Source organism: Lepus europaeus, chromosome 5, assembly GCF_033115175.1.
Source record: "Lepus europaeus isolate LE1 chromosome 5, mLepTim1.pri, whole genome shotgun sequence".
NCBI lineage: Eukaryota > Metazoa > Chordata > Mammalia > Lagomorpha > Leporidae > Lepus > Lepus europaeus.
Genome location: NC_084831.1, coordinates 153,582,218 through 153,608,323, shown reverse-complemented (window position 1 = coordinate 153,608,323; position 26,106 = coordinate 153,582,218). Strand labels below are relative to the sequence as shown.

Genomic DNA, 26,106 nt, shown 5'->3' with positions numbered 1-26,106 from the left:
CTGGAACCGCGACGCCGCCTCATTAATATGGGAAATCGTGTTAAAAAGCTGCAGATAAACAGCTGCACGGAGGCAGAGGCAGCAATAGCGGCTCCATCACATTTGCAAGTTTTATTGGCTCTCCAGCATGGCGTGAGGAGCACGGCTTTGCCTGCATGTGTAAATGGGGTAATTTGCTGTAATGCTCCACTTTATTGGTGCATATCCCACCACAGCATCTCTCCCCAGCCACAGTTTAAGGACACTTCTGACTTACACAGCTCCGTAAACCACCTCGTTCTTAGAAAGAGCTGTCAGGTCTACTGGCATCGTTGTTTTAACATTCCAATTTATCAATAAAACGCAAGATTGACTAGCTTCTATGCATGGCACAGTCTCTAACAACTGAGTTTCTACTCGCTCGGAGAGCAGTTGATTAAGAAATTAGATGTGAGTTATATATAAATCAGTGCAAGCCCAGAGCTGGAGGAGAAAAGGGAAAGTGCATTTCGTAGGTGAAGGGAGCACAGTTTTATCCCAGACCAGGAGTTAGAAAAGGGGTTTCTCTGAAACGTGATGGCTGGAGTGGAGTTGCAAACCTTACAGGCACCCATCCCTGGTCCAGGAGCACAAGGCCCAGTTGACCTTTCCTGGGGATCACCTGCCTTGCTCTCTCTCCAGCCCTGCTCCCAGCTGGAGGAAAAGTCCGTGGGAGCTCAAACCTGGTGTGCTCCTTCCTCCCCCCTCCCTTGGCTGATGACAGATTGATGGCTTCCTGGGACGCCTCTGCGTGCGCCCCACAGCAGGGCACACAGCACCGAGTTGGCACAATTGCTCTCCAGCAGGCCTCTATCCAGCGGGGGTCTGTGTCTCCATCACTGCTCCCCTCTGTGACCCCCACTGCACCCCACCGAGGAATCCCAGCCTGCCAGAGGACCTTCTCCTCCAGATACAGAGTAAACTGTTTCGCTGGGCTCCAGGTGGCAGCTGCTCCCTTCCTTCTGGGTTGGGGATTATGCATTTGTGTAATTTGTATATGATGTTTGTTTTCTTGGCAGATGGCTTGCTTATTATTGGGGTGGCGTGGTGGAGAGAGGAAGGGTGGAATTGTAGGACTGTGTTCTGCTTGGTGAAAGGCAGATAACACAAAGGTGGGATTTTTTTTTAACACATGGAGAGCAAAACTGTATAATTTACCTAAATGGGAAGAGCTCTGGATCCTGCAATTATCCAAACAGTACTTGGAACAGGGTAGCTTAGAGACAGGATGTTCTTCCCAGAAGCATCAAGATGATTCTCCTGGTTCATGCAGGCGTGCGCACACGCACACACACACACACACACTCCTCCCGTGGCTTCCCTCCCCTGGATCCCTTTCCTCATTCCACCCCCTAGAAGAATCCTGCTGTGGCTCTGGGTGGGAGTGACCACCACCCCCTCCCCCAGGAAATGTGAATGTTTTATGGAAGTGCCCAGGTAAGATGCCTTGGAGCTGCAAATGCGGCATAAAGTTAAAGCTCTTGGTATAAAACTTGACCTGATTAAGACAGTACATGGGCAAAGCATCCCAACGGCAATTACACAGGTTATAAAGGGGTGAAGTGCCTTTTAAAACCAAGAGATGCTTCTGCCAGAAATAAGGACCCTGAGGTCAGAGGAGGAGGAGTTGCAAATGCGAACATCTCTGGCCTTGACCTCAGGCTGAGCGCTTCCCCTCCATCAGCTGCCACTGAGGCTGCTGGCCTGGGGAGCCCAGGGGCTGCACTGGATCCCTCTTCCTGAGAGCTTGATGGTGTCTCTTCCAAACAGTTTCTCAGAAGCAGAGCCCTCGTCTCCCTCACTAAAACACTCATTCACTCACAGGTGTGGGGTGAGCACTCACTATATACCAAGACCCATCTCCGCCTCTACAGAAGCAAAGATGGATCAAGTTTAACCCCATGTGACGATCTCTAGAACAGATCTGATGTTCTTGTAAACGGTTATGAGGTTCTCATGATGAGAAATTATTCATTCCAGTTGCTGCGATATAGAGCCCTTATTAGACAAAAAGCATGGTACAAGGAGCTGGAATACAAAAATAAGTCGTCATGTCATCCTGGACCCTGAGAAGTCACAAGTTCAGTGGGAAAAAAACTGATGTATCTGTCCCTTCCTCTCTATCACCCTGCTTTTCAAATAAGTAAATTTTTTCTTTAAGATTTTTTTTTGAAAGGCAGAGTTACAAAGAGAGAGGAAGAGACCGAGATCTTCCATCTGCTGGTTCACTCCCCAAATGACTACAAATGGTCAGGGCTGGGCCAGGCCAAAGCCAGGAGTCTGGAACACCACGTGGGTACCAGGAACCCAAGTCCTAGGGTCATCTTCCACTGCTTTCACAGGCATATCAACAGCGAGCTGAATCGGAAGTGGAGCAGCAGGGACTGGAACTGGTGTCCATATGGGATGCCGGCATTACAGGCAGTGGCTTTACCTACTATGCCACAACGCTGGCCCCAATAAATCTTCTAAAAGTGAAAGAAAAAAAACGTAACAGGGGCAGGCTTGTGGCACTCTGGGTTAAGCCACTGCTTGGGATGCCCGATTATTCCATGTTGCCTATTCAGCTCCCTGCCAATGCACCTGCGGAGCAGCAAATGATGGCCCAAGTACTTGGGTTCCTGTCCCCCACATGGGAGACCCGAATGGAGTTCCTAGCTCCTGTCTGCATCCTAGCTTAGCCTCACTTTTGCAGGCACTTGGGGGATGGACTAGCAAATGGAAGATATTCTCTCTCTCTCTCTCTCTCTCTCTCTCTGTGTGTGTGTGTGTGTGTCTTTGAAATAAATAAATAAGAGTTTTATTTTTAAAAAGTCAATACAGTCACCTCGCTGAGTTGTCCTAAGGCTCAAGGAAGAGAACACGCAGAGCACTTAGATGGCTTCCCGGCAGCCTTCATTAGTTGTGTGATGTGGGGCGAGTTATTTGAACTCTGCCTTACCTTCTGCAAAGTACTTCACTGGGTTAAGAGAATTCAATGAATGAACATGCATCAACCTGCACCTCAATGCCTACAACAAAATCCTAGCTATTACTATTTGAAGTGTTTATTACTACAAACACACCCTCCATGTAATAACAAAAAACCTTTACCATCTAAATTATGTTCTCATGTTCAAAGGAAAAGACCAACAGCCTGGAAATCAGAACTTTAATTAAGGAGATTTAACAAAATTGATTAACCTCTCCTGGCCATGGTTTTTCCATCTATAAAGTTACCCTCTCAGAACCTTCCAGATCACCCCCTCCCCGAGAGGCAGTCGAGACCACCATCACACATCTACCAACGGCACCTGGAGCAGCAATGACCCTGCCTGGGACCTGGCTACTCATTAGCCTCCCGATTTATGTGTGAACTTTCCGAGGGCTAAGGCTTTGCTCTCCCCTATGTGTCCCACTGAGGGTCTTAAGAAAATGTTTGTTGCATGAGCAAATCCCAAGTTACAGCTGAGCATTCTGGGAGCCCTGAGAGACCCCATTAAAGCTGCTAAAACCACCAGATTAGCTAGAGGGAGACGTGTGCCTGGATCAGAAACCTCTCTCATTCTTTTCATCACGTCTTCTCCACGACTACAAAGTCAGTTTCCACAAAGGGATAAACTGGAAGTGATTGTTTCCTTTGCAAATAATACTTTATTTTAGGGGTTTAACATCAATTGCCTTTAAGTTGTAAGTCACTGCAGGGCATTCAAAAATCAATTTGATTTAGTAAACTTCAATGTCTCTGCAACATACCCGTTGTACTAAGCGTATGTAGCTGGATCATGACCCAGGAGTTAATGGACGCACATCATCAGGACGACTGATGCCTTCGGAGGGCCTGGGGGTTAGTTTGTTGTTTTTATAAAGAAAAGAAGCTGAGAAATTATACAATGAAGTTATGACTATAGGCTCTGGTTTGTTCTTAATTCAGGGATATTCAGAAGTGGGAATGAAATCTAGAAGAAGAATCAAACCCAAATTACTTCCACTCCAGGAAAGTGAGGTTTCCTCCTGATCCCAAATCATGATTGCAGAACACAACACAAAAACAACAAAAATTGTCAACGAATGTCTTTTACAACCAAAAATGGGCTCTTAAAAAATCTAAAAGACGAGGTCTTTGATTTCCATGAACGCCATTTTGGGAAACATAAAAACAAAAATTAGCACGAGTTTTCTAGCCCAACGTTTGGATTTACTGACACGGGTTCTATGACATCTTCTCTGGAAAGTGGGACCCACGGGTGTCCCGAGTCTCAGCCCCTTGGGTCGTCGACTCTTGGGAGTAAACATTCACTGGTGAGAAAGAAAATATGAGGGCTGGGGAGGAGATGAAATGAAAAGAGACACATTCCAAAAGGCACCTCCCTCATGCGCCAGTACCTAGGTGCACCCACACACGCATATGGCCCCCTACACCCTCCACGCTGGCCTCGCCTCCAGGGGGTGCCACTGCAGCGTTCACACTCTTTCCCTGGGAAGGGCAGAGGAAGCCAGTCTCAGCCTGATCACTAGTGATCACAGGCCATGGTTACCCTTGTTCCCTCCAACTCCATGGACATCCACCCTATCTTAATGCTGGCCAACAGGTGTGCTACTCTGCACAGCTAGCAGGAAAGTGCACTTTGATCCTAACCTGCAAGGGGTGATACAACTTGGACATATTATGTATCCCCCCCAAATTATACAGGTATCTAAAATCCCTATATTTGGGCAGGCATTGTGGCACAGTGGGTTAACTCACCACTTGGGACTCAGCGTCCTGTATGGAGCACGGTTTTGAGTCCCAGATGCTGAACTTGCACCTCCCTGTTAATGTGCCTTGGAACTCAAAAGATCCTGGCCCAAGTGCCAAGTACTTGAGCTCCTGCCCTGTGGGATACCTGATGGAGCTCCCGGCTCCTGGCCTCAGTCTGGCCCAGCCGTGGCTGTTTTTGCCATTTGGGGAATGATCCAGTGGCTGGAAGTGCTCTGTTCCTCTCTATCTCCTCCTACCTCTCAAATAAATAAATAAAATCTCTGTGTTTTTAAAGATATCCAGGTACAGAGGAGTTCCTTGTCCATATCTTCAGTAACATGGCTCCTACCTCAGCAGGGATTTCTGTGTTTACAGTTCTGTCTCCACCACTAGATGATTTTAAGAGTCAAGTTCATCTTTGTTGAGACAACAGTGCCATGCCGGACACACCATTAGGTTAACAATAAGTTAACCCTGCCTTGCGGCGCCAGCACACAGGGTTCTAGTCCGGGTTGGGGCACCGGATTCTATCCTGGTTGCCCCTCTTCCAGGCCAGCTCTCTGCTATGGCCCGGGAAGGCAGTGGAGGATGGCCCAAGTCCTTGGGCCCTGCACCCGCATGGGAGACCAGGAGAAGCACCTGGCTCCTGGCTTCGGATCAGCACGATGCGCCAGCCGCAGTGCGCCAGCCGCAGCAGCTATTGGAGGGTGAACCAACAGCAAAAAGGAAGACCTTTCTCTCTGTCTCTCTCTCTCTCACTATCCACTCTGCCTGTCAAAAAAAAAAAAAAAAACAATAAGTTAACCCAATAACTGAACACATGTGCCTATGTTCAGGGACAATATGGCTTGGAACCTAATTGCAGCTCCATCCTTACTGTGTGAAGCCCAGGCAACACAACCTCTAGCTTCAGTGTTTGATTCCTCACATATTCTATGTTGAAATAGTGATACTATTTACAGAACACACACCGTGATACTGGACACAAAGACCATACCAAGTGTTATTACCATTATTACCACTATTGGCCACTGCCGCTACCAAAAGATATCAAATTTTATCAAGCTTAGTCTCTGGCACTAGTGAGGAAAAACCCAATTTATAAGATCCCATTTCAGAGGCTGGCGCCATGGCGCAGTAGGTTAATCGTCCGCCTGTGGTGCCAGCATCCCATATGGGCGCCAGTTGTAGGCCTGGCTGCTCCTCTTCCAATCCAGCTCTCTGCTATGGTCTGGGATAGTGGTAGAGGATAGCCCAAGTCCTTAGGCCCCTGCACCCATGTGGGAGACCCGAAAGAAGCTCCTGGCTCCTGGCTTCAGATCGGCACAGCTCCAGCCGTTTCAGCCATTGGGGAGTGAACCAACGGAAGAAAGACCTCTCTCTCTCTCTGTCTCTCCCTCTCACTGTCACGCTACCTCTACCTCTCAAATAAATAAATAAGATTTTTTTAAAAAAAAAGATTCCATTTCAGAGGTGAGATATGAGTTCATAGCCTTCCTGAATGAGAAGGAGTCGAGGCCCTAGGGGAGGTGAGCTGCTGTCTTCCCTCTCCTATAAGGACTGGGTGAGAGTCTTAAAGGGCCACATGAGTGCTGTGGGGATAAAGTATAAGGACAGCTCCCTAATGTTTGAAGGTGTGGAACTCTCAAGAGAAGCCACAGAACCCCTTCTGTCGAAATTCTGAAGAAATGAGTCAGTGAACAAGCTTTCTCTGAGATGGGTAGGGCCCAGGAAAGCATCTGATGTGAAAAGGACAAGCAGCTGGGGCTGATGCTGTGGCGTCGTGGGCTAAGACTCCACCTGCAGTGCTGACATCTCCTATGGGCACCAGTTCGAGCCCCGGCTGCTCCACTTCATAGCTCTCTGCATATGGCTTGGGAAAGCAGCAGAGGATGGCTCAAGTTCTTGGGCCCCTGCACCCATGTGTGAGACCCAGTAGAAGCTCCTGGCTTAGGATCAGCCCAGCTCTGGCCATTGAGACCATTTGGGGAGTGAACCAACAGATGGAAAACCTCTCTCTCTCTCTCCTTCTCTCTCTTAACTCTGTCTCTCAAATAGATAACATGTTTTTAAAAAAAAAAAAAAAAGCAGTCTGTACAGTGAAGTTCAAGTTCATTTGCTGTTGACCTTGTTCCTGACAAGTGCTATACCCAGAGACACAAATGTACAAAAAAAAAAAAAAAAAAAACGAAATTCTCCCACTTAGTGAGATTACAATGAAAACATTTGAATACAGTGTTAATCCTCAATCAGAAGAACTGTCTCATTAACAACCCATTCTGAAGGACCTGAATGAATAATACAATGGTCTAAGCACTTCATCACAGCCAGCACCCAAGACCCCAGCTAAATACTCCATACCCTCCTACTTACTGATCATATTACTGCACATGCAATTTCCAGCTTAAGATGGAAAATAGAAGAAGAGAAAGTCACTTTCTTCCCTCTCTCTCAGGGGAAAAGGTGTCAGGGAAACTCATGTGTGTGGAGAGGCCCAAATTACACACCCATTATTCTTTTCAAGCAAGAGAGTACTTTGCATAGTCCCTCTTGGGTAGAAAATGTTCTGTTTTAGTGAGAGGTGGAGGCAGTCTCCTGCTCTTCTTCATGACTGCTCAGAGGAAGAGCCAAAAACCAAGCAGGTTTCTAGGGTGAAACAAAGCTCACAGAAGCTTTGATCCCAGGCAACCCGAAGTCTGGATAGCACTGAAAGAGGAGTCCGTGCAGGTGAGGGATTCGCAGTTCTACAGCCATATAAGGGGATTAGACAGGGCTGGAATGGTGATATGTGATAAAGACGCTTAAATGGAACTTAGCGGTTTGTTCTCTTTCAAATTATTGAACATTAAGCTTAACTGTTTTCATATAAATATTAAATTTTATGAGTACAGCGGAATCGCAAATTTGCACACTAACACTCAGCTTTTTTTCCCAAGGAAAATTGGGCTCCTTTATTTCCTATCACCAATCCATTCCTCCTCCAAGCGTGCACCCAGTTGAGGACCTGGGGGGAACAGTAAACCTGCCTGTTAGGAATATCTCAGGTGTTTCCCTTTGAAACAGTGCCTTTGGGTCATTCTTTTTTTTTTTTTTTTTTTTTACAGGCAGAGTGGACAGTGAGAGAGAGACAGAGAGAAAGGTCTTCCTTTTTGCCGTTGGTTCACCCTCCAATGGCCGCCGCGGTAGCACGCTGCGGCCGGCGCACCGCGCTGATCCGATGGCAGGAGCCAGGTGCTTCTCCTGGTCTCCCATGGGGTGCAGGGCCCAAGCACTTGGGCCATCCTCCACTGCACTCCCTAGCCACAGCAGAGAGCTGGCCTGGAAGAGGGGCAACCGGGACAGGATCGGTGCCCCAACCGGGACTAGAACCCGGTGTGCCGGCGCCGCAAGGCGGAGGATTAGCCTAGTGAGCCGCGGCGCCGGCCTTTGGGTCATTCTTTTTTAAAAGAGAGAGAGAACTCTGCTCCTTCCATCTCCCTAAGAGCTCGTGATGAAGGGAAAGAGGGCACGTGACCACGTGTATGCCCTGTCCCTACTGGTGGCTGGCTTGGCCCAAACCTGGAGCACATCTGGTCTCATGCAGCCTTTGGGACACGGTGATTATTCCCTTCTAGAGTCTACACCACAGCAGGCTACAGGGAGCAGGGGCTCTGCTGTGGATCGTGGACCCGGTCACCCCGAAGACCATGCTGGGATGGCTTCAGAGACACGTGGGACACAGTGCCAAGGCGTGGCCACTTCCCCTCCTGCCTCGCAGGCTCTCTCTTCCAGGCTGCAGAGGTCGACAGGAACCACTGGCCCTAACCCTCTCCCACCCCATCACAGCCTGCTCTATTCTCCACACTTCCACCCGACAAAAGGAGGGGAAACCTTGCTCTCTGGCCGGTGCTCTGTTCCCCACAACTGGCTTTAACCAGCTGAAGCTTTAAAATGACCGCCACTTTTCGCGACACCGCAGCACTGCCCAGCCAAAGCCAGTAAACAGCCGAGACCTTGGAGCGGCCCCTCCGTTCATCACACCCTTCCCTGGACCGGGCTTTCCCGAGCAGTGAGCAACGGGATGCGTTTTAACCAAGCACCCCCAGGCTAACGGACACACTGTGAATGTGCCAGAGTGAAAACGTGCAGTCAGGAGTTAACAGACACAGCGACAGTGCCACCCACCCCCCCTTCCAGTGCATACAAAATCTCGCATTTCATCCTCAGAAAATGTGCTCTGTACCATTTTGCTTTAGCAGGAACTAGGCTCAGTGCTCCCTTTGCTGAGCCCTGCGGTAGTTATGGGCGTTCCAGGACTATTCCCAGGGGGAGGAAGTAAGACACAGGCATCTGACGTCTCAGCCTGCCTCCCTGACCCTCACCCTCCTCCTGCAGGGGGCTTCTGCCTTCTGGCTAGGACGGCCCCCAGTCACTGTTCTCAGGAGAACTAAGCCTCAGGGCCTAGCGCTGGTGGCAGCCGGGACAGAGAAAGCAAAACCGGCTGAGCAATAAGGACACCTATTGAAACGTGTTTTTAAACTATTATTCCCACAATACACGTATATCAAGAAAGAAAAATCCGCAGTTAAATCTGGTAGGGATTAAAAAAAATAGCCGAGATCTTATTAGACTGCATACTAGTAATTTTTAAAAATTTTTTTATAAAATACTCAGCATGTACCAGGCACTTTTTGGAGAGCCTGACCCACTCATTTCTTGCAATGTCCCTATAGGGTAAGTACTGTTAGGACGATTATCCTCATTTTATAGAGAGAAAAATGCAGCATGGGATGATGAAGTTGCCTGGGGTTACAAAGTGAACCAGGGTGCAGTGGGTTCCAGCAAGCCTCACACTGCCCTGCCAGACTACTGCCACTGGGCGACAGCGTGCCATAGCAGAGGGTGGCAGCCTTTGAGGAGGAAGTTACACAGCACCCAGTGAGGCCGCTAGGTGCAAAGCACTTATGCATGAATTTTATCATTAAATCTAAGAAGTGGGGGGAAAAAACTTGGGGAACATTACACAACATCCAGTGACATGTCTGACTTGTGTCCGTGGACGTTTTGTCCGCACTGTTTAATTGAAAAGATGATGACTTGACAGTAGACTTGGAAAGCTAAGAGGGTCAGTCCCCGGATTCTTCATGAACAAAGAGCTTTTCCAGCTCCTCACACCTGATCCCACAATGAAGCCGTCTCTTAGAACAACCCAGGGAAGACATTCTCTCCCTCCACAGAAATCAGTCAGAGACACGCATTTGCTATAAAATTATCTGGGTTTAATCGCTATCAACATCAGAACCGTAGTACATCAAAGTAAAAAACCTGTATGTACAATTACAAGTACCAAAAAAAAATGTTCTTTGTGAGCAGCAATTTTCAGCAAATCTGACAAACAGTAAGAGTCATTCCTATTTTGGGTTTGAAAGGAGAAATGGAAATTTCCAAGATGACCCCACCTCCCTCCGGCTCCCAAGACCCGCAAGCATCAATTTGCAGAGGCCTGGGGTAGGAGGGAGGTATTAACAATATATCAGGCACTCATTTCTTCCCTCTTCCGGAAGGGATGAGTTTTTAGGAGACATCTTCCATCATTTAATACACTGATGTTCCATCCATCTGCATCATTAGGTTCAGTAGTTACCATGACAATGGGATGCCTTCAGCAATCTAACGTGATAGCCAGATGCCAGAATGTGAAAGAAAAAAAAATAGGACCAGCTAGGAAGTGAGAGGAGATATAATTAATCTGAACCACACGGAGGATGAGCGCAGAACCGGGACCAGGGGGAAAACGGCTGAGCTGTCACTAAGGAGGCAGTGGGGAAGGGCAGAGACAACCGAGTTCCGGGAACAAAGCTTCAGGACCAAGAGCCATGTACTGATCTATAGCGAAGACTGAAGGAGGAGCAGCAGCGAGTCGAGAATGTTGTTCTGTGCCCCTGCTGCTCTGCCACACCCGTAAGAGCCCAGCGGAGTCTGGCTGTGGACTCTAAGGGCCCCAACATTGCTCCTCAGGCTCTCAGCCACCACTTCACACGCCGCCACCATGGCACTCTACCGCTTCCTGTCTGTCCGCTACCACGCCCAGCCTCGCCTTCCGATGAAATCATTTCTACCACTCTGAAGCGAATCTCAAGAGACTGCACTGAGCCATGTTGAGGGAGACGCCGTCCCCTTGGCTCCTGGGAGCCCAGCAGAGGCGACAGACCAGTGCAGACCTCTGGGAGGGCTGGGGGATTGAGAAAAGCAGAGCTGTGTCAATGTCACACTCCCCGGCGACGAGCCTGGGACAGGCAGTATTCTCAGCAGGGCTGTGTGGGGTAGCGGCGCTGAGCCAGGCGATTTGGCCGACTGAGGCCAGCAGCCGTGGGGAGCTGGAAAAGCAGAACAAACGTTACACCAGAGGAGAGCCAGGTGTTGGCCACTCGGGACACCCCTATCCCTCACTGCAGTGCCTGGGTGTGCGTCCTGACTCCACTCCTGTTTCTATCTTCCTGCTCGTGTGTACGCCACGAAGCAGAAGTGGGGGCTCACGTGGCTGGGCCCCTGCCGCCCATGTGGGGACCCAGATTGAGCTTCCAGCTCTTGGACCTTCTGTGTCTGCGTAGAATACTTCAGCAGCAGTGGGCTTCCCAGGGTTCCGTTCTAATTCTGCACCTTTCCCTAATACCTTCGCCTCTTATATATGCAAACGGTAAAGCGAGACTGCATGACACGTAACAGGGAGCTTGGATTCTCTCCAAGTCTGCCAGGAGCCCCTCATGCCAGGACAGGGTGGTGCTCCCATGCCACTGATACCAACAACATCCGGGTCTCTCTCATCTCAATACCAGAAGTGATATGAATGACAGTTGCATTTATGAAGCACTGGCTAGGTGCCAGGCCTTCCATGGACCTAAGAGGCAGCTACTACCAGACCCATTGTGCAGACACAGACACTAAGCTTCAGGTTAAACAACTGCTCATGGCCGCAGCTCATCTAGTAAGCAGTAAACTCGAATTATAACCCCAAATCTCCTTAATCCAAGGCCGGTGGTCCCCTACCCCTTCCCCTGACCCCTAAGCTCCTTACCTGCGGGACCTGAGATGGGTTGTAGAGAGGAACAGCCCCTTTCACGGAAGGCGGAGGAAGCAGAACACTGGGGTTGGAGTAGAGCTCAGATGACACACTCTGTGATGGAAAATAACGGGAAATCCTATCAGCAGCCGCTTCCCAGATTCCCGAATGGCGAGGGCTCCCCTGAGCGTCAACTTTGGTTAAGAGAAGCACATGGGTACATGGGAAGGGTTTCTTCATACAATTCAGGAAATCGCAAGCAAACACGGTCCAGGTTGCACATAACCAGCCCCTGGCTCTATGGCAATAACACAGTGGCTTGGATGCAAGAAAGAGCCACAGTAACACTGGCAGCGTCATAAGAGGCAACATCACACTCTTCCCCAGACATCACATACAACAAGAGTACTCAAACATCTTCAGGAATTAAGTATGCTTTTCACAGAAATAGGCATGTAATCCGTGCTGATGTGAAAAAGTCATCTAGACTCTATTACAGGGGGCCGGCGCTGTGGCACAGTAGGTAAAGCTGCCATCTGCAGTACCGGCACCCCATATGGGCACCAGTTTGAGTTCCAGCCGCTCCACTTCTAATCCAGCTCCCTGCTGATGCACCTGGGAAAGCAGCAAAAAATGGTCCAAATGCTTGGGCCCCAGCACCCACATGGGAGACCTAGAGGAAGCTCCTGGCTTTGGATCGGTCCAGTTCCAGCTGTTGCAGCCATCTGGGAAGTGAACCAGCAGATGGAAGACATATCTCTCTGCCTCTCCCTCTCTGTCTGTAACTCTACCTCTTAAATAAATCTTTAAAAAAAAAATCTATTACAGCCCAATCCAGAGAAATGCTGAACTCTGGCTCCCCCAAGACAGGGCAAGAGGCAGTTCTGTGGATCTCACCCAAGGAAGCTGATAGGGGGCTGCATTGCATCCTGCCCCAAATCCGTATCCTGAAGCCCTAACTTCCAGAGGCTCGTCATGGGGAAGCTGAGGTCCCACAGGTGTGTGGTGCCATCTGCCAGGTGTCCATACACCAGGAGGAAACGTGAGCACAGACACACACACAGAGAAGATCACTGTACACACAGGGAGGGGACGGCCAGCTACGAGCCACGGAGAGAGGCTTCAGGAGAAACAAGACTCTGTACCCAGATCTTCCGCTTGTAGCCCCCAGAGCTGTGATAAACGTCTGCTAAGGAAGCCCTGTAAGTCTGCAGGACCCCGGGATGGTGGCCTGTGTAACTGGACATGAGAGCTTGCCCCGCATTCCCCAGGAGCCGGCAGCACCTGCAGCCCAGGCTGGAAGTTCAGACCAACCTCACACACGACCCTCATTGGGATCCACAGGCCGCAGCCCGCAGACTGCTCACCTCAGGCCCAGACAAGCCTCCGGTCCCAGTGCCTGCAGCTGTCTCCTGAGAGGACACGGCTCCTGGGGCTTCATCCCTTCCTGGAGAGCAATGAGTCAGAGCTGTGTCCTCTGCTCAGGATGGAGGGAGCCCCCCCTCACTCCTGGGGGGCACCGAGAGGCTCAGAGATGGTCCCAAGGATGTGAGGCTGCTGGTACCTGTGCCCCTGCTGAAAGCGCTGGCCCCTGGCAGGGGCGGGGACTCAAGGAAGGGTGGTGGTGAGGGGCCCAGGCCAGCCTCCCGGGGAGAAGATGCTCTGGGGTTCTCCTGCTGGAGGGAGAAATAGGGGCAGCATGGGCGACACTGGTCATTCGCAGGTTCAGGCCAGCCTGCTGTGTCCCCACAGCCACGGTGGCAGCCTCCACGTGCAACCTGGAGCTGGAGCACTCCCCGAACCCTGCTCTGCACGTGCCTACCTCTGCTCAGTAACCCCGACCCGCTCCCGCCGCTCACCCTTGGAAGCTAAAACCCTTCAGGCTAACTTTTTAAGGTTTTTCTCCATCTGCTTTTGCCCTCCCAAGACAGATTTATTTCCTTGCCATCTCCCAACACAAAACTTGTTTCATTCAGAGAGAGGTGGAGTCAGGTGCCAGCCCCAGGTGCCCACAGGAGCTGAGCAAGTTCCCTGTGGCAGGTGCACAGGAGAGGAGGCGTTCTCCACCCACAGAAGTACCTCTGAGTCAGGGCTGTCAGATGAGTCTTCGTCTCCGGAGTGGGGGGCATTCTCGGTGGGCTTCGAGCGAAACCAGCTGAACCAGCCAAATCCTGACCTCTGGAAGGGCAAGAGAGGTCTTCACAGCTGTGGGGTAGTGCTCCCTGCTGACGGAGAGGTGAGCCCCATCACCCCCACCCCAGGGTCTGGAAGGGGACAAGGAGTCTTCACAGCTGTGGGGTAGTGCTCCCTGCTGACGGAGACGTGAGCCCCATCACCCCCACCCCAGGGTCTGGAAGGGGACGAGGAGTCTTCACAGCTGTGGGGTAGTGCTCCATGCTGACGGAGAGGTGAGCCCCATCACCCCACCCCCACCCCAGGGTCTGGAAGGGGACGAGGAGTCTTCACAGCTGTGGGGTAGTGCTCCCTGCTGACGGAGACGTGAGCCCCATCACCCCCACCCCTACCCCAGGGTCTGGAAGGGGAAGAGGAGTCTTCACAGCTGTGGGGTAGTGCTCCCTGCTGACGGACACGTGAGCCCCATCACCCCACCCCCACCCCAGGGTCTGGAAGGGGAAGAGGAGTCTTCACAGCTGTGGGGTAGTGCTCCCTGCTGACGGAGACGTGAGCCCCATCACCCCCACCCCCACCCCAGGGTCTGGAAGGGGACGAGGAGTCTTCACAGCTGTGGGGTAGTGCTCCCTGCTGACGGAGACGTGAGCCCCATCACCCCACCCCCACCCCAGGGTCTGGAAGGGGACGAGGAGTCTTCACAGCTGTGGGGTAGTGCTCCCTGCTGACGGAGACGTGAGCCCCATCACCCCACCCCCACCCCAGGGTCTGGAAGGGGACGAGGAGTCTTCACAGCTGTGGGGTAGTGCTCCCTGCTGACGGAGACATGAGCCCCATCACCCCACCCCCACCCCAGGGTCTGGAAGGGGAAGAGGAGTCTTCACAGCTGTGGGGTAGTGCTCCCTGCTGATGGAGACGTGAGCCCCATCACCCCCACCCTCATCCTCACCCCAGGGTCTGGAAGGGGACGAGGAGTCTTCACAGCTGTGGGGTAGTGCTCCCTGCTGACGGAGACGTGAGCCCCATCACCCCACCCCCACCCCAGGGTCTGGAAGGGGACGAGGAGTCTTCACAGCTGTGGGGTAGTGCTCCCTGCTGACGGAGACGTGAGCCCCATCACCCCACCCCCACCCCAGGGTCTGGAAGGGGACGAGGAGTCTTCACAGCTGTGGGGTAGTGCTCCCTGCTGACGGAGACATGAGCCCCATCACCCCACCCCCACCCCAGGGTCTGGAAGGGGAAGAGGAGTCTTCACAGCTGTGGGGTAGTGCTCCCTGCTGATGGAGACGTGAGCCCCATCACCCCCACCCTCATCCTCACCCCAGGGTCTGGAAGGGGACGAGGAGTCTTCACAGCTGTGGGGTAGTGCTCCCTGCTGACGGAGACGTGAGCCCCATCACCCCACCCCCACCCCAGGGTCTGGAAGGGGACGAGGAGTCTTCACAGCTGTGGGGTAGTGCTCCCTGCTGACGGAGACGTGAGCCCCATCACCCCACCCCCACCCCAGGGTCTGGAAGGGGACGAGGAGTCTTCACAGCTGTGGGGTAGTGCTCCCTGCTGACGGAGACATGAGCCCCATCACCCCACCCCCACCCCAGGGTCTGGAAGGGGAAGAGGAGTCTTCACAGCTGTGGGGTAGTGCTCCCTGCTGACGGAGACGTGAGCCCCATCACCCCCACCCTCATCCTCACCCCAGGGTCTGGAAGGGGACGAGGAGTCTTCACAGCTGTGGGGTAGTGCTCCCTGCTGACGGAGACGTGAGCCCCATCACCCCACCCCCACCCCAGGGTCTGGAAGGGGACAAGGAGTCTTCACAGCTGTGGGGTAGTGCTCCCTGCTGACGGAGACGTGAGCCCCATCACCCCCACCCCCACCCCAGGGTCTGGAAGGGGAAGAGGAGTCTTCACAGCTGTGGGGTAGTGCTCCCTGCTGACGGAGACGTGAGCCCCATCACCCCACCCCCACCCCAGGGTCTGGAAGGGGACGAGGAGTCTTCACAGCTGTGGGGTAGTGCTCCCTGCTGACGGAGACGTGAGCCCCATCACCCCCACCCCCACCCCCACCCCAGGGTCTGGAAGGGGAAGGAAGGGCGGGAAGAGCAGAGCAAGGACTCCACCTTAGCGCTCCCTTTGGCATCAGCCGGCTTCCCCGTGTGTGCGGGAGTGCGGGCAGATTTCCCGTCTGCCTCTTCAGAGGACTCCTCGTCGGCCTCCTTGACGGACCCAGGGCAGCTCTCAGAGAAGCTCTGTGCTCTGGGAGACAGCGGCTCCTGGGATGAAAGGAAACGCGCCCATCGATTTAGCAATGACAGTAGATGAAGAGCATCATGTGGCTCCCTCTCCAACCCAGCACGCCATACACCACAGCATGCTCCCACAGGGCTGACCTCAGTGACGGCTGAGGGGTCAGGACAAGGCCGGAGCTCAGTCCCTGTGCTCACACCTTCCTGACCACTGGCACCAGAGCTGCTCTGCTCACACCTTCCCTGACCACAGGCACCAGGTGCTCACACCTTCCCTGACCACAGGCACCAGGGCTGCTCTGCTCACACCTTCCCTGACCACTGGCACCAGAGCTGCTCTGCTCACACCTTCCCTGACCACAGGCACCAGGTGCTCACACCTTCCCTGACCACAGGCACCAGGGCTGCTCTGCTCACACCTTCCCTGACCACTGGCACCAGAGCTGCTCTGCTCACACCTTCCCTGACCACAGGCACCAGGTGCTCACACCTTCCCTGACCACAGGCACCAGGGCTGCTCTGCTCACACCTTCCCTGACCACTGGCACCAGAGCTGCTCTGCTCACACCTTCCCTGACCACAGGCACCAGGTGCTCACACCTTCCCTGACCACAGGCACCAGGGCTGCTCTGCTCACACCTTCCCTGACCACTGGCACCAGAGCTGCTCTGCTCACACCTTCCCTGACCACAGGCACCAGGAGGCCCCTTGTTAGGGCCCCTGCCACCCATATGGGAGACCCAGATGGAGTTCTGGCCTCCTGGTTTCAGCCCCAGCCACTGTGACTATTTGGGGAGTGAACCAGCAGATGAAAATTCTCGGCTGGCACTGTGGCTCACTAGGCTAATTCTCCACCTGCGGCGCCGGCACCCCGGGTTCTAGTCCTGGTTGTGGTGCTGGATTCTATCTCGGTTGCTCCTCTTCTGGTCCAGCTCTCTGTTGTGGTCTGGGAAGGCAGTGCAGGATGGCCCAAGTGTTTGGGCCCTGCAGCCGCATGGGAGACCAGGAGGAAGCACCTGGCTCCTGGCTTCGGATAGGCGCAGCGCGCCGGCTGTAGCAGCCATTTGTGGGGGGGGGAGGGGGGAACCAACAGAAGGAAGACCTTTCTCTCGGTCTCTCACTGTCTAACTCTGCCTGTCAAAAAAAAAAGAAGAAACAAGGGAGAAAATTGAAAAAAAAATAGAATAAAAGAAAAAAAAAGAAAATTCTCTTTTGCTTTGTTTCTCCCTCTTTGTCACTCTGTCTTCCAAATAAATAAATATTTTTAAAAATAAGAAATAAAACTCTACATGGACATTTTCTTCACCATTTAAAAACATACATGCATATATATGTCTTATGCACATCTATTCATACACATATATACACTTAAGTATATATGTACATAGACAATGATTTTTCAAGAAGTTCGTGGAAATGTATATTATGAAAATTTATACATAGATTTCAAAATAAATTTATCTTTTTTTAAAGCTCTATTTATTTACTTGAGAGGCAGAGTTACAGATAGAGATAGGGAGAGACATAGAGAGAGGTCTTCCATCTGCTGGTTCACTCCCCAAATAGCTACAACAGTTGGAGCTGGGCCAATCAGAAGCCAGGAGCCAGGAGCTTCTTCCGGGTCTCCCACATGGGTACAGGGGCCCAGGTACTTGGATTATCTTCCACTGCTTTTGCCGGCCATTAGCAGAGAGCTGGATCAGAAGTGGAGCAACCAGCACTCCAAGTTGGAATGCCAGCACCGCAGAGGCTTAACCTACTACTGGTGCCAGCCCCTAAACTTAGTGTTTTTTTATTTGAGAGGCAGAGAACATGAGAAAGGCAGAGAGAGTAAGAGCTCCCCTCCACTCATTCACTGGTGCTTGGGTTCAAGTCCTGGCTCTACTACCAGTTCCAGCTTGCTGCTAACGCATACCCTGGGAGACAGCAGATGATGGCTGCAGTCCTTGGGTCAGCTGCCACCAACGTGAGAGACCCAGGCTGAGTCCCTGGCTCCTAGCTTTAGCCCAGCCCAGCACCTCTTGTTGCAGGTGTTTGAAAAGTGCATCAACAGATGGAAGATCTTTTTATCTCTATCTCTCTGTGTATCTCTTCCTTTCAAAGAAAGAAAAATAAACATATACATACATAAGTTTTAAAAAAGAAGAGAAGGTAGGCATTGTGATGCAGTGGGTTGAGACAGTGCTTGGGACATCTGCATTCCATCCTGGAGTGCTGGTTTTAGTCCCAGCTACTCTATTTCTGATCCAGCCTCCTGCTAATGGACCTGAGAGGCAGCAGACAATGGTCCAAAAACTTGGGTCCCTGCTATCCATGTGGGAGACCTGGATGGAGTTCCTGGCTCCTGGCCTAGGCCTGTATTTGGGGCATCAATCAGTAGATGAAAGACCTCTGTCTCTTTCCCATAGATAGATAGATAGATAGATAGATAGATAGATAGATAGGATGCCGAGGGGCAAAGATCCATAAGGCCAAAACTAAACCAGCTTTTCTGCTCCCTCCACTCCACCACCCAGGACACATGGGGTCGGACTGAGTGTAAATAAGAACACAGGCTCCTCCCCGCCCCCCAGGATTGGTGCTAGAAAGAAACAGTGAGGAACAGGCACAGAGCGGGAGAGACAGCTGGCGCCGTGGTGGGAAGCAGTCTGCAGGGAACTAAGAAACCAGGGCACCTGTACGCACGGGGAGCCCAGCAGCAGGCACCTGCCGCTCTTGGGCTCCGTCCTCTCACCTGGGGCGTGGAAATGACCTCTAGACCCTCAGGCTGCTGGAAGGTCTCTGGAGACGCTGTGTTCTCTCCTGCAGCACCAAACAAACACAGAAAGTGCTTCAGAGCTGTGCTTCCTCCACCCACCCTGAAGAAAGGTGGTGGGAGACACAGAGACTTTCCCAGCTGCAAAGTGGCTGGAGTCAGAGCCCATTGTTCTCTGAGATCACAGCAAATCCAAACCCAGATGCACGGCTTCTCTCAGCTCCAGCCGCCCCAGGACGCACGGGTCCCCCAAAAGCACAGTGGTGCTTTCCACACAATGTCTGTCTGCATCACAGGCACCCCCCGTTTGAGTCTCCAGCCTGGACAGGACCTTGTCTTGGGTCTGAGATCTAATCCTTCTCAGAGTGCCCAGCTCTCCCCTGGCACAGCTCAGCACCGCTGACCCATGTCTGCCCCTGCTGTCCCAAGTCCGAGGGGCCAGGACAGACACACGGGCTCCTGCCGCGGCCCCTGACAGTGAGCTCTGGGGTGCAGAAAGAGGCCTATGCTGTGGTGCAGGTGACATTTCCCCTTCTCCACCCTGCAGTCTTCCCACTGGCCAGAGAGTATGCAACCCACGGCGAGGGCAGGACAGACAGGAAGAGAGCACGCCTCCTTCGGTGCAACAAAGCAGCCGCAGCAACGTGCACACCCCACCACTCAAGTCTGCACTGGTTCCAGCCCGCCGGCTCCCACTGCTGCCTGCACCTCCCTCCCCTGCTTCTGCTCCCCCAAGACTTGGTACCCCAGGCATCCAGTCTGGCCAGCAAGTCTTACCAGGGGCTGAGTGTGTCTGCCACGTGTCCTCCCAGACCTGTCCTCCGACAGCCTGTGGTTCCTCCGTGCTGGCCGGGAAGTGGGTCTCAGGCACCGAGTAAAGAGGCACAGGTGCCCCTGCCTGCCCTGCAGTGGGGCCCGGCTGGAGGGCAAAGGGCTGGGGCAGGCCCGTCTGCTCAGGTGTTGGCCATGGCGCTGGCTCGCACCCGGGGGCGTCTGAGTAGCTCTGAGATCCGGGAAGATCCTGGTAGGAAGTGCGTTCTGAGGACATAAGAGGAAGGAGTGAGGCCCGAACTGTGGCATCTGCAGACGAATCAGACAAGAAACGTTCCTCTGGGGAAAGCAGTCACAAAGACCGGCTGCTGGGTGCAGCTCCTGCCCCCGAGGCCTCGCAAAGCACGGTGATCCTAGCACCAGTGGCTCACATCCTCGTGCCGTCTCCACAGCTTCCAGCAGTGGGTTGGGAGGAGAGAAACGACCACCCCATCCGACTCCACACCTTTGTATTTTTGGATCAACTCTTTCTCCTTTAAGGAGTTCCTAACAGACTTGGGTATTTGAAACTTGGAAGACCTCCAGTTTAGGAAAAGGCATCTGCGCTAGCAGTTAAGATGCCTGGATTTGGTTCCAGCTTCCTGCCAGTGCAGACCCTGGGAGGCAGTGGTGATGGCTCGAGTAGTTGGATCCCTGGCACTACATGGGAGACCTGGGTTGAATTCCCAGCTCCCAGTTTTGGTCCTGGCCCAGCCCTAACCACTGAGGCCATTTGGGGAGTGGAACTGATGAACCAGAGCCTGCCTCCCTCTCTTTCTCTCTCCCTCCTTCCCTCTCTCTCTCTTTCTCACTCTCACCCCCTCCCTCTCACCACCACCTCTCAAATCTTAAAAATCAAAAAGAAAGAAAACTTCTCATTAAAAGCCCAGACCAGATCTGAGAGGCGATGGCTTTGCTGATGAGATAAAGCCAGGTGGGGACAAGCACGATTGGCCCAAGGTCCCAGGGCTGTGTGGGCACCAGCGGACAGGGCTGTGAGGAAGCAGCCTCAAGAGGCAGTGGTCTGGTGCTGCTGCACCCTTCACTGAGACCAGAAGCAAGGCCTGTCCCCCCTCCCCTTCCCTTTGCTCACCCCTGAAGGACGCACAAGAGGCTGGGAAATGGCTGGAAGGGAAGAGGTGAGGACCCGGTGTAACCGGGGGAAAAGAGGGTGCTGAGGATGGCAGGAGCTGTGCGCAGGAGGTACCTGGCCCAGCGGGCGGGTCACACAGACACAGGCAAGGAAGGCACTCGGGGGAGGGAGGGACCGGAATTCCCTGGAAAATTCTGTGCTGTGCAATCAGACCCTGAGCGTCAGCTGTTGTCCCAAGCACCTGTTGTTCCTGTAGCTCCTGGAATATCCAAGTTCGCAGAACGAGGCTCCCCAGCGTCTCCAGCTGCCTTTTGCTGTTTAAGACAAAGTACACTCCTTTAGCCATGGCACAGGGAGAAACAAGAGTAGGGAACAGGGTGACTCTGAAATTAAATCAGACAGGAATCTCCGGTGGGAGTGGCAAGGTAAGGGAACCTCCGCTGAGCGCCCAGTGACCTGAGCAGGGACTGGCTCCAGGGCTCCCAGCTGTGCTCGGAGCCGGCAGCACTGGCCGCAGGTCAGGGCCCATGGAAGGAGGGAAACCACAGGCCTTAGAGGCCGTGGCAGAGGGAGGCAGTGAGGGTAGGGGGAGGGCTGAGCTCGAGACATCCACTTGGTCCTTTCTTCAGGCATAATGGGAGGAAGGGAAGGGAGGAGGCCCTGATGCTCTTACTGTCCTGATGATGACTGGCAGCTTGGGCAATCGTGAGAACAGAGAGGAAAGGCCCGGACGGCTTTTAAGCGATTGCCTGGCCTACATTACATGAAAGTACCGCGCTCCTCTCTGATCCTTTGTTCACAGCAGAGATCGGGAAGCTTTCTTGGCCATCAAACACACACCCTGGGACCTCAGAGAAGGGCGGCAAGGGGTTTGGGAGAGCCCCTCCACCCACCTGGGTCACATACACACAGAGGAAATGGTTTCAAAATGAGAGCCAAGCAGGCGAGAAGCTCAGAGTCCCACCCTTTCCTGGGACACAGGGCCCAGCTCGTGGGTGATAGGGACACCACAGGGAAGCATGGGGCCAAGACTCGCTGATGTCCGTGCCCCTCTGCAGCTCAGGGAGAGTGGAGGGAAACTGAGGCCCAGCCCACCACCCCTGCTCCACCCGCTCACCTGCATCTCCTGGTGCCGCCGCCGGAGCCGCTGCAGCCAGTCAGGCTCCCAGGCCTCACCTCCCCCGTGCCTCTCGAGAACCAACGGGTCTACCAGCTTCAGCCTCTCAGCCAGCTGGGCCGAGTCAGTGGGAGAGGGACAGAGAGGGCAATCAGAGCGACGGAACAACAACAGGGCGAGGAGGCAATGACAGGAAGCAGAAAGAGCCGCAACTGCCTTGTAAATTGGATTATAAAGAATAATTGAGGGGGCCTATGCTGTGGTGTAGTAGGCTAAGCGTCCACCTGCAGTGCTGGCATCCCATAGGGGCGCCAGTTCTAGTCCTGGCTGCTCCTCTTCCAATCCAGCTCTCTGCTATGGCCTGGGAAAGCAGTGGAAGATGGCCCAAGTGCTTGGGCCCCGGCACCCATGTGAGAGACCTGGAGGAAGCTCCTGGCTCCAGCTTCGGATCAGCACAGCACTGGCCATTGCTGCCATCTGGGGAGTGAATCATCATATGGAAGACCTCTCTCTCTCTCTCTCTCTCTCTCTCTGCCTCTCCTCTCTGTGTATAACTCTTTCAAATAAATAAATAAATCTTAAAATACTTTTTAACTGGGGAGAGCACTGTGGTATAGAGGTAAAGCTGCCACCTTCAACACTGTATCTCATATGAGCACTGGTTTGTGTCACAGATGCTCCACTTCCAATCCAGCTCCCTGCTAATGGCCTGGGGAAATGCAGAAGATAGTCCAAGTGTATGGGCCCCTGCATCCACATGGGAGACCTCGATGAAGCTCCTGGCTCCTGACTTTGGCCTGGCCTACCCCTCACCATTGCCACCATCTAGGGAGTGAACCAATGGATTTATTAATTCATTTGAAAGGCAGAGCAAAAGAGAGGGAGGGAGAAACAGAGAGATCTTCTATCTTCAGTTCTTTCCCCAAATGGCCACAACAACCAGAGCTGGGCCAGACCAAAGCCAGGAGCCAAGAGCTCCATCCTGGTCTCCCATGTGGGTGGCAGGGCCCCCAAACACGTGGGCCATCATCCATGGCTTTCCCAGGCTCATTAGCAGGCAGCTGTATCAGAACTGGAGCAGCGGGGACTTGGACATGTGCTCTGGTATGCGATGCTGACAGCTGGCAGTGGCTTACACCATAACACTGGCTCCGCCTTATTCCATTATTAAGTCCCAGAACTTCCCCAGTCAACCATGCTGGCTCCCTGGGTTCCTTGCAAACATTAACCTGTGGGCAGAAATCTCAGTGCGTGGGGCCTGAACACCACTAATGTTATTGCCTACAGAATCCAGCACTTGGGCCTCATCCACACCAAAATGAAAATGTAAGGGCAGGCTGCCTTTTTGCTCTCTAATGGACTTTTTCTTCAATTAACTGAAACAAGTATTTGCCTGATTATTGTTTTCTTCCCCAGAAACTAAAAGTTGATATGTTTTTGTTTTCTTTTTTAAATGTATCCCACATGTGATAAAATATTCCATGCACTTAAAAGTATTTTAATAAGGATCATTTCCTGTTTTAATCACTAACTACATTTTCCAAGCCCAGCTTTTACAAACAGAACGGTTTACCGCTGCATGCCGTTTTACTGTACCAGAGAGGCAGGTGCAAGACTGAATTTCTCAAGAAGTACATGCATGGTGTTCCCAGGCCCCCAGTCCCACCGCCCCCACCCCCAGCCTCCTCCCTTGTGCGTTTCGGACTCTGCTTATCACATCTGGGCACGCAGCCGTGGCCAAAGACAGCCGTGGGCTCCAATTTTACAGCGTGTTCAAAAAGATGAAACACGGAGCCTCAGCTGCTCTCCAATGGTCTGCTCTGAACACTGAAGATAAACCACCTGCAGAAAACCCTTTGAGACGCTCACCTTGATGAGTTCCACTAATAGCACAGGGTGGCTGCTCTCTGCCTGGCTCAGGACGGCCGTGCCAATGGCTTCGCAGTAATGGAAGGCCTGGGACGCCAGGCCGTAGTCCGCCAGGCGGGAAGCATAAAGGAGCTTATACACCTGCGGAGAGGAACCGGGCCAGGGGTGAGTCCACCAGACAGGGCTGGAGGGAGAGGCGGGGATGCAGATAAGACTTCTTGCAAGTCAGATGACCACCAGCTTCCTCCAGCACTGGCATCCACATATCCACGGCTTTGTGCCATCTGGGGCATTTTATCTGTGCACAGGCACAACTCCAAACCCAGCCCGCGCTTCCTGAGTTATAGAGAGCAGCACAGACGACCCATCAGCTCTGGGCTTTGGTCACCGTGGAAATGTACTAAGTGCTTACTCCCTATCCATCAGGCTGCGGTACGAGAGAGCCTGCTGTTCTGTTTGGGGCAGAGACCAGGCGACAGGGCACATATCAAACAAGCAAAAACAGGCCCTGGTGCAAGCCCTGTGGAGAGTACAGATGAATACAAGTAAGCTCCTGCCGAAGCCTGAGGGACCAGGCGAGGCCAGGCGTGAGGGCTCCGGTGGCAGACAGACTCTGGTTCAAACCTGAGCACCATCCTAGTGTGGCACAAATGGACAACTGACCTCAGTGTACCCACGGCAACACGGATTTTTATAGTAACACCGCCTACTGCCTCTTCTGCTGTAACGATTACATGAAATCATCCAGAAAAAGTATTTAGAAAACATGGTAGGGGCCGGCGCTGTGTAGTAGCTGGTAAAGCCGTGGCCTGAAGCGCCGGCATCCCATATGTGCACTGGTTCGAGTCCTGGCTGCTCCACTTCCGATCCAGCTCTCTGCTGTGGCCTGGGAAAGCAGTGGAAGATGGTCCAAGTCCTTGGGCCCCTGCACCTGCGTGGGAGACCTGGAGGAAGCTCCCCGCTCCTGGCTTCCAACTGCTCAGTCCTGGCCATTGCAGCCACCTAGGGAGTGACCAGCCGACGGAAAATCTCTCTCTCTCTCTCTCTAACTCTGATTTCCAAATAAATAAACCAATCTCTTTTTTAAAGAGAATCAGAAGGTAATGTGCACAGGAAGATGAGTTACCTGCACATGGAAAGCAAATACAGGGCAGCAGAGCTCCGTGTCAAATGGGGCCACGGAGCCAGCCGTGGGAGGCAGTGTCCAGCGTGGACAGCAGGCTTCGTGCCAGCCACCACTGCCCTGCTCCAGGCAGGAGCTCGCTGGCTCCCGCGGGGGCGCCTGCAGCAGACCCGGGGGCCACCCCGCCTCAGCCGAGCCCACTGTCACACTCGTGACAAAGGTGAGAAGCGTGGGTGGCGTGGGCCACAGCTCGGGAGGCTGAGAGAGGCCAGGAGAACGTGCAGCTGAAGCGCTGCGAGGGACCTGGCCCGGAGCAGGGAGCAAGCTGCAGGGGCAGAAGTCGCCGGGGTCGCCAGAGAGACCCCAGCCTCGGCGGCGGCGGCGGCAGCGGGGGCGGGGCGGGGCGGGGCGGGGCGGCTGCGCAGGCGCACAAGGGGCTGGGGCGCTGGGGCAGCGCAGGGCCGGGGCCGGCCGGAGGGGCCGGGGCGGCCGCAGGGGCCGGGGCCTCCGGCAGAGAGGCCCCCGCGAGGTCCGGCTGTCACGGCCGGAAAGACAAGGCCTCAGGGGACGCGGGACGAGATGCGGCCCCTTCCCGCGCTCGCACTGCTGAGGGGAAGTCGGCCGAGGCGTCAGATGGCAACGGCGCGCGGCGGCGTCGCCTACCTGGAAGGAAGCGATGAGGCCCGGGCGGCCGCCCAGCGTCTGGCAGTACTCCAAGACCTCCGTCCTCTGGACAGCCTCCGCGGAGGCGAACCTCGAAAACTCCTGACTGGAACCGGAAGAGCAACAGGGCGCGTGAGGCGGCCTTCCCCGCCGGCTCTGACTGGGCTCACGCGGGGGGCCTGGGAGGGGGCGCCCCCTGCCCTCACCAGCCTGCCTGCCGGGGGTCGCAGATCCAGGCACCGTGTTGTTCCTGGAGGCGTCAAAAACTTGGAAAATAGAAGCGAAATATTTGGGTGCAAAACAAAAATTTTTTTTTTGAAATCCATGAATTTTTTTTTTTCCATAAAAGGCTCCTCCTGTGAACTTTTTGAAGAGCCCTCGTAGTCACCCACACGCTGAGGGTCCCCATGGGACCCAGGCGTTCCTCGTGTGGGACATGAGGCCCCCGGCGGCCGGGCTGGGCAGCTTGGCGCCGCGGTCACCAGAGGGCTGGGACACTCCAGCTGCCCTGTCTTCCACACGACTTT

The 26,106-nt window shown here is 53.6% G+C and overlaps 1 protein-coding gene across 5 annotated transcripts in view; it reads right to left on the bottom strand.

Annotated features, from left to right (window-relative positions):
- Nucleotides 1–9,974: 9,974 nt before the first annotated feature.
- SEC16B (SEC16 homolog B, endoplasmic reticulum export factor) overlaps nucleotides 9,975–26,106 on the bottom strand; it is a 63,219-nt gene continuing 47,087 nt past the window's right edge. For 2 of the 5 annotated variants that reach the window (XM_062192972.1, XM_062192973.1), the window contains 12 exons: nucleotides 25,580–25,685; nucleotides 23,794–23,934; nucleotides 21,925–22,038; nucleotides 21,049–21,121; nucleotides 19,682–19,942; nucleotides 18,884–18,951; nucleotides 16,024–16,176; nucleotides 13,857–13,955; nucleotides 13,342–13,453; nucleotides 13,145–13,224; nucleotides 11,793–11,891; nucleotides 9,975–11,094 (listed from right to left, as the gene is read on the bottom strand). In XM_062192972.1, the coding sequence (XP_062048956.1) occupies nucleotides 11,023–11,094; nucleotides 11,793–11,891; nucleotides 13,145–13,224; nucleotides 13,342–13,453; nucleotides 13,857–13,955; nucleotides 16,024–16,176; nucleotides 18,884–18,951; nucleotides 19,682–19,942; nucleotides 21,049–21,121; nucleotides 21,925–22,038; nucleotides 23,794–23,934; nucleotides 25,580–25,685 (1,378 nt within the window). In that variant the 3' untranslated portion in view covers nucleotides 9,975–11,022. The remainder of the gene's footprint in view (nucleotides 11,095–11,792; nucleotides 11,892–13,144; nucleotides 13,225–13,341; nucleotides 13,454–13,856; nucleotides 13,956–16,023; nucleotides 16,177–18,883; nucleotides 18,952–19,681; nucleotides 19,943–21,048; nucleotides 21,122–21,924; nucleotides 22,039–23,793; nucleotides 23,935–25,579; nucleotides 25,686–26,106) is intronic. The other 3 variants (XM_062192974.1, XM_062192976.1, XM_062192975.1) reach the window with 3 other exon arrangements.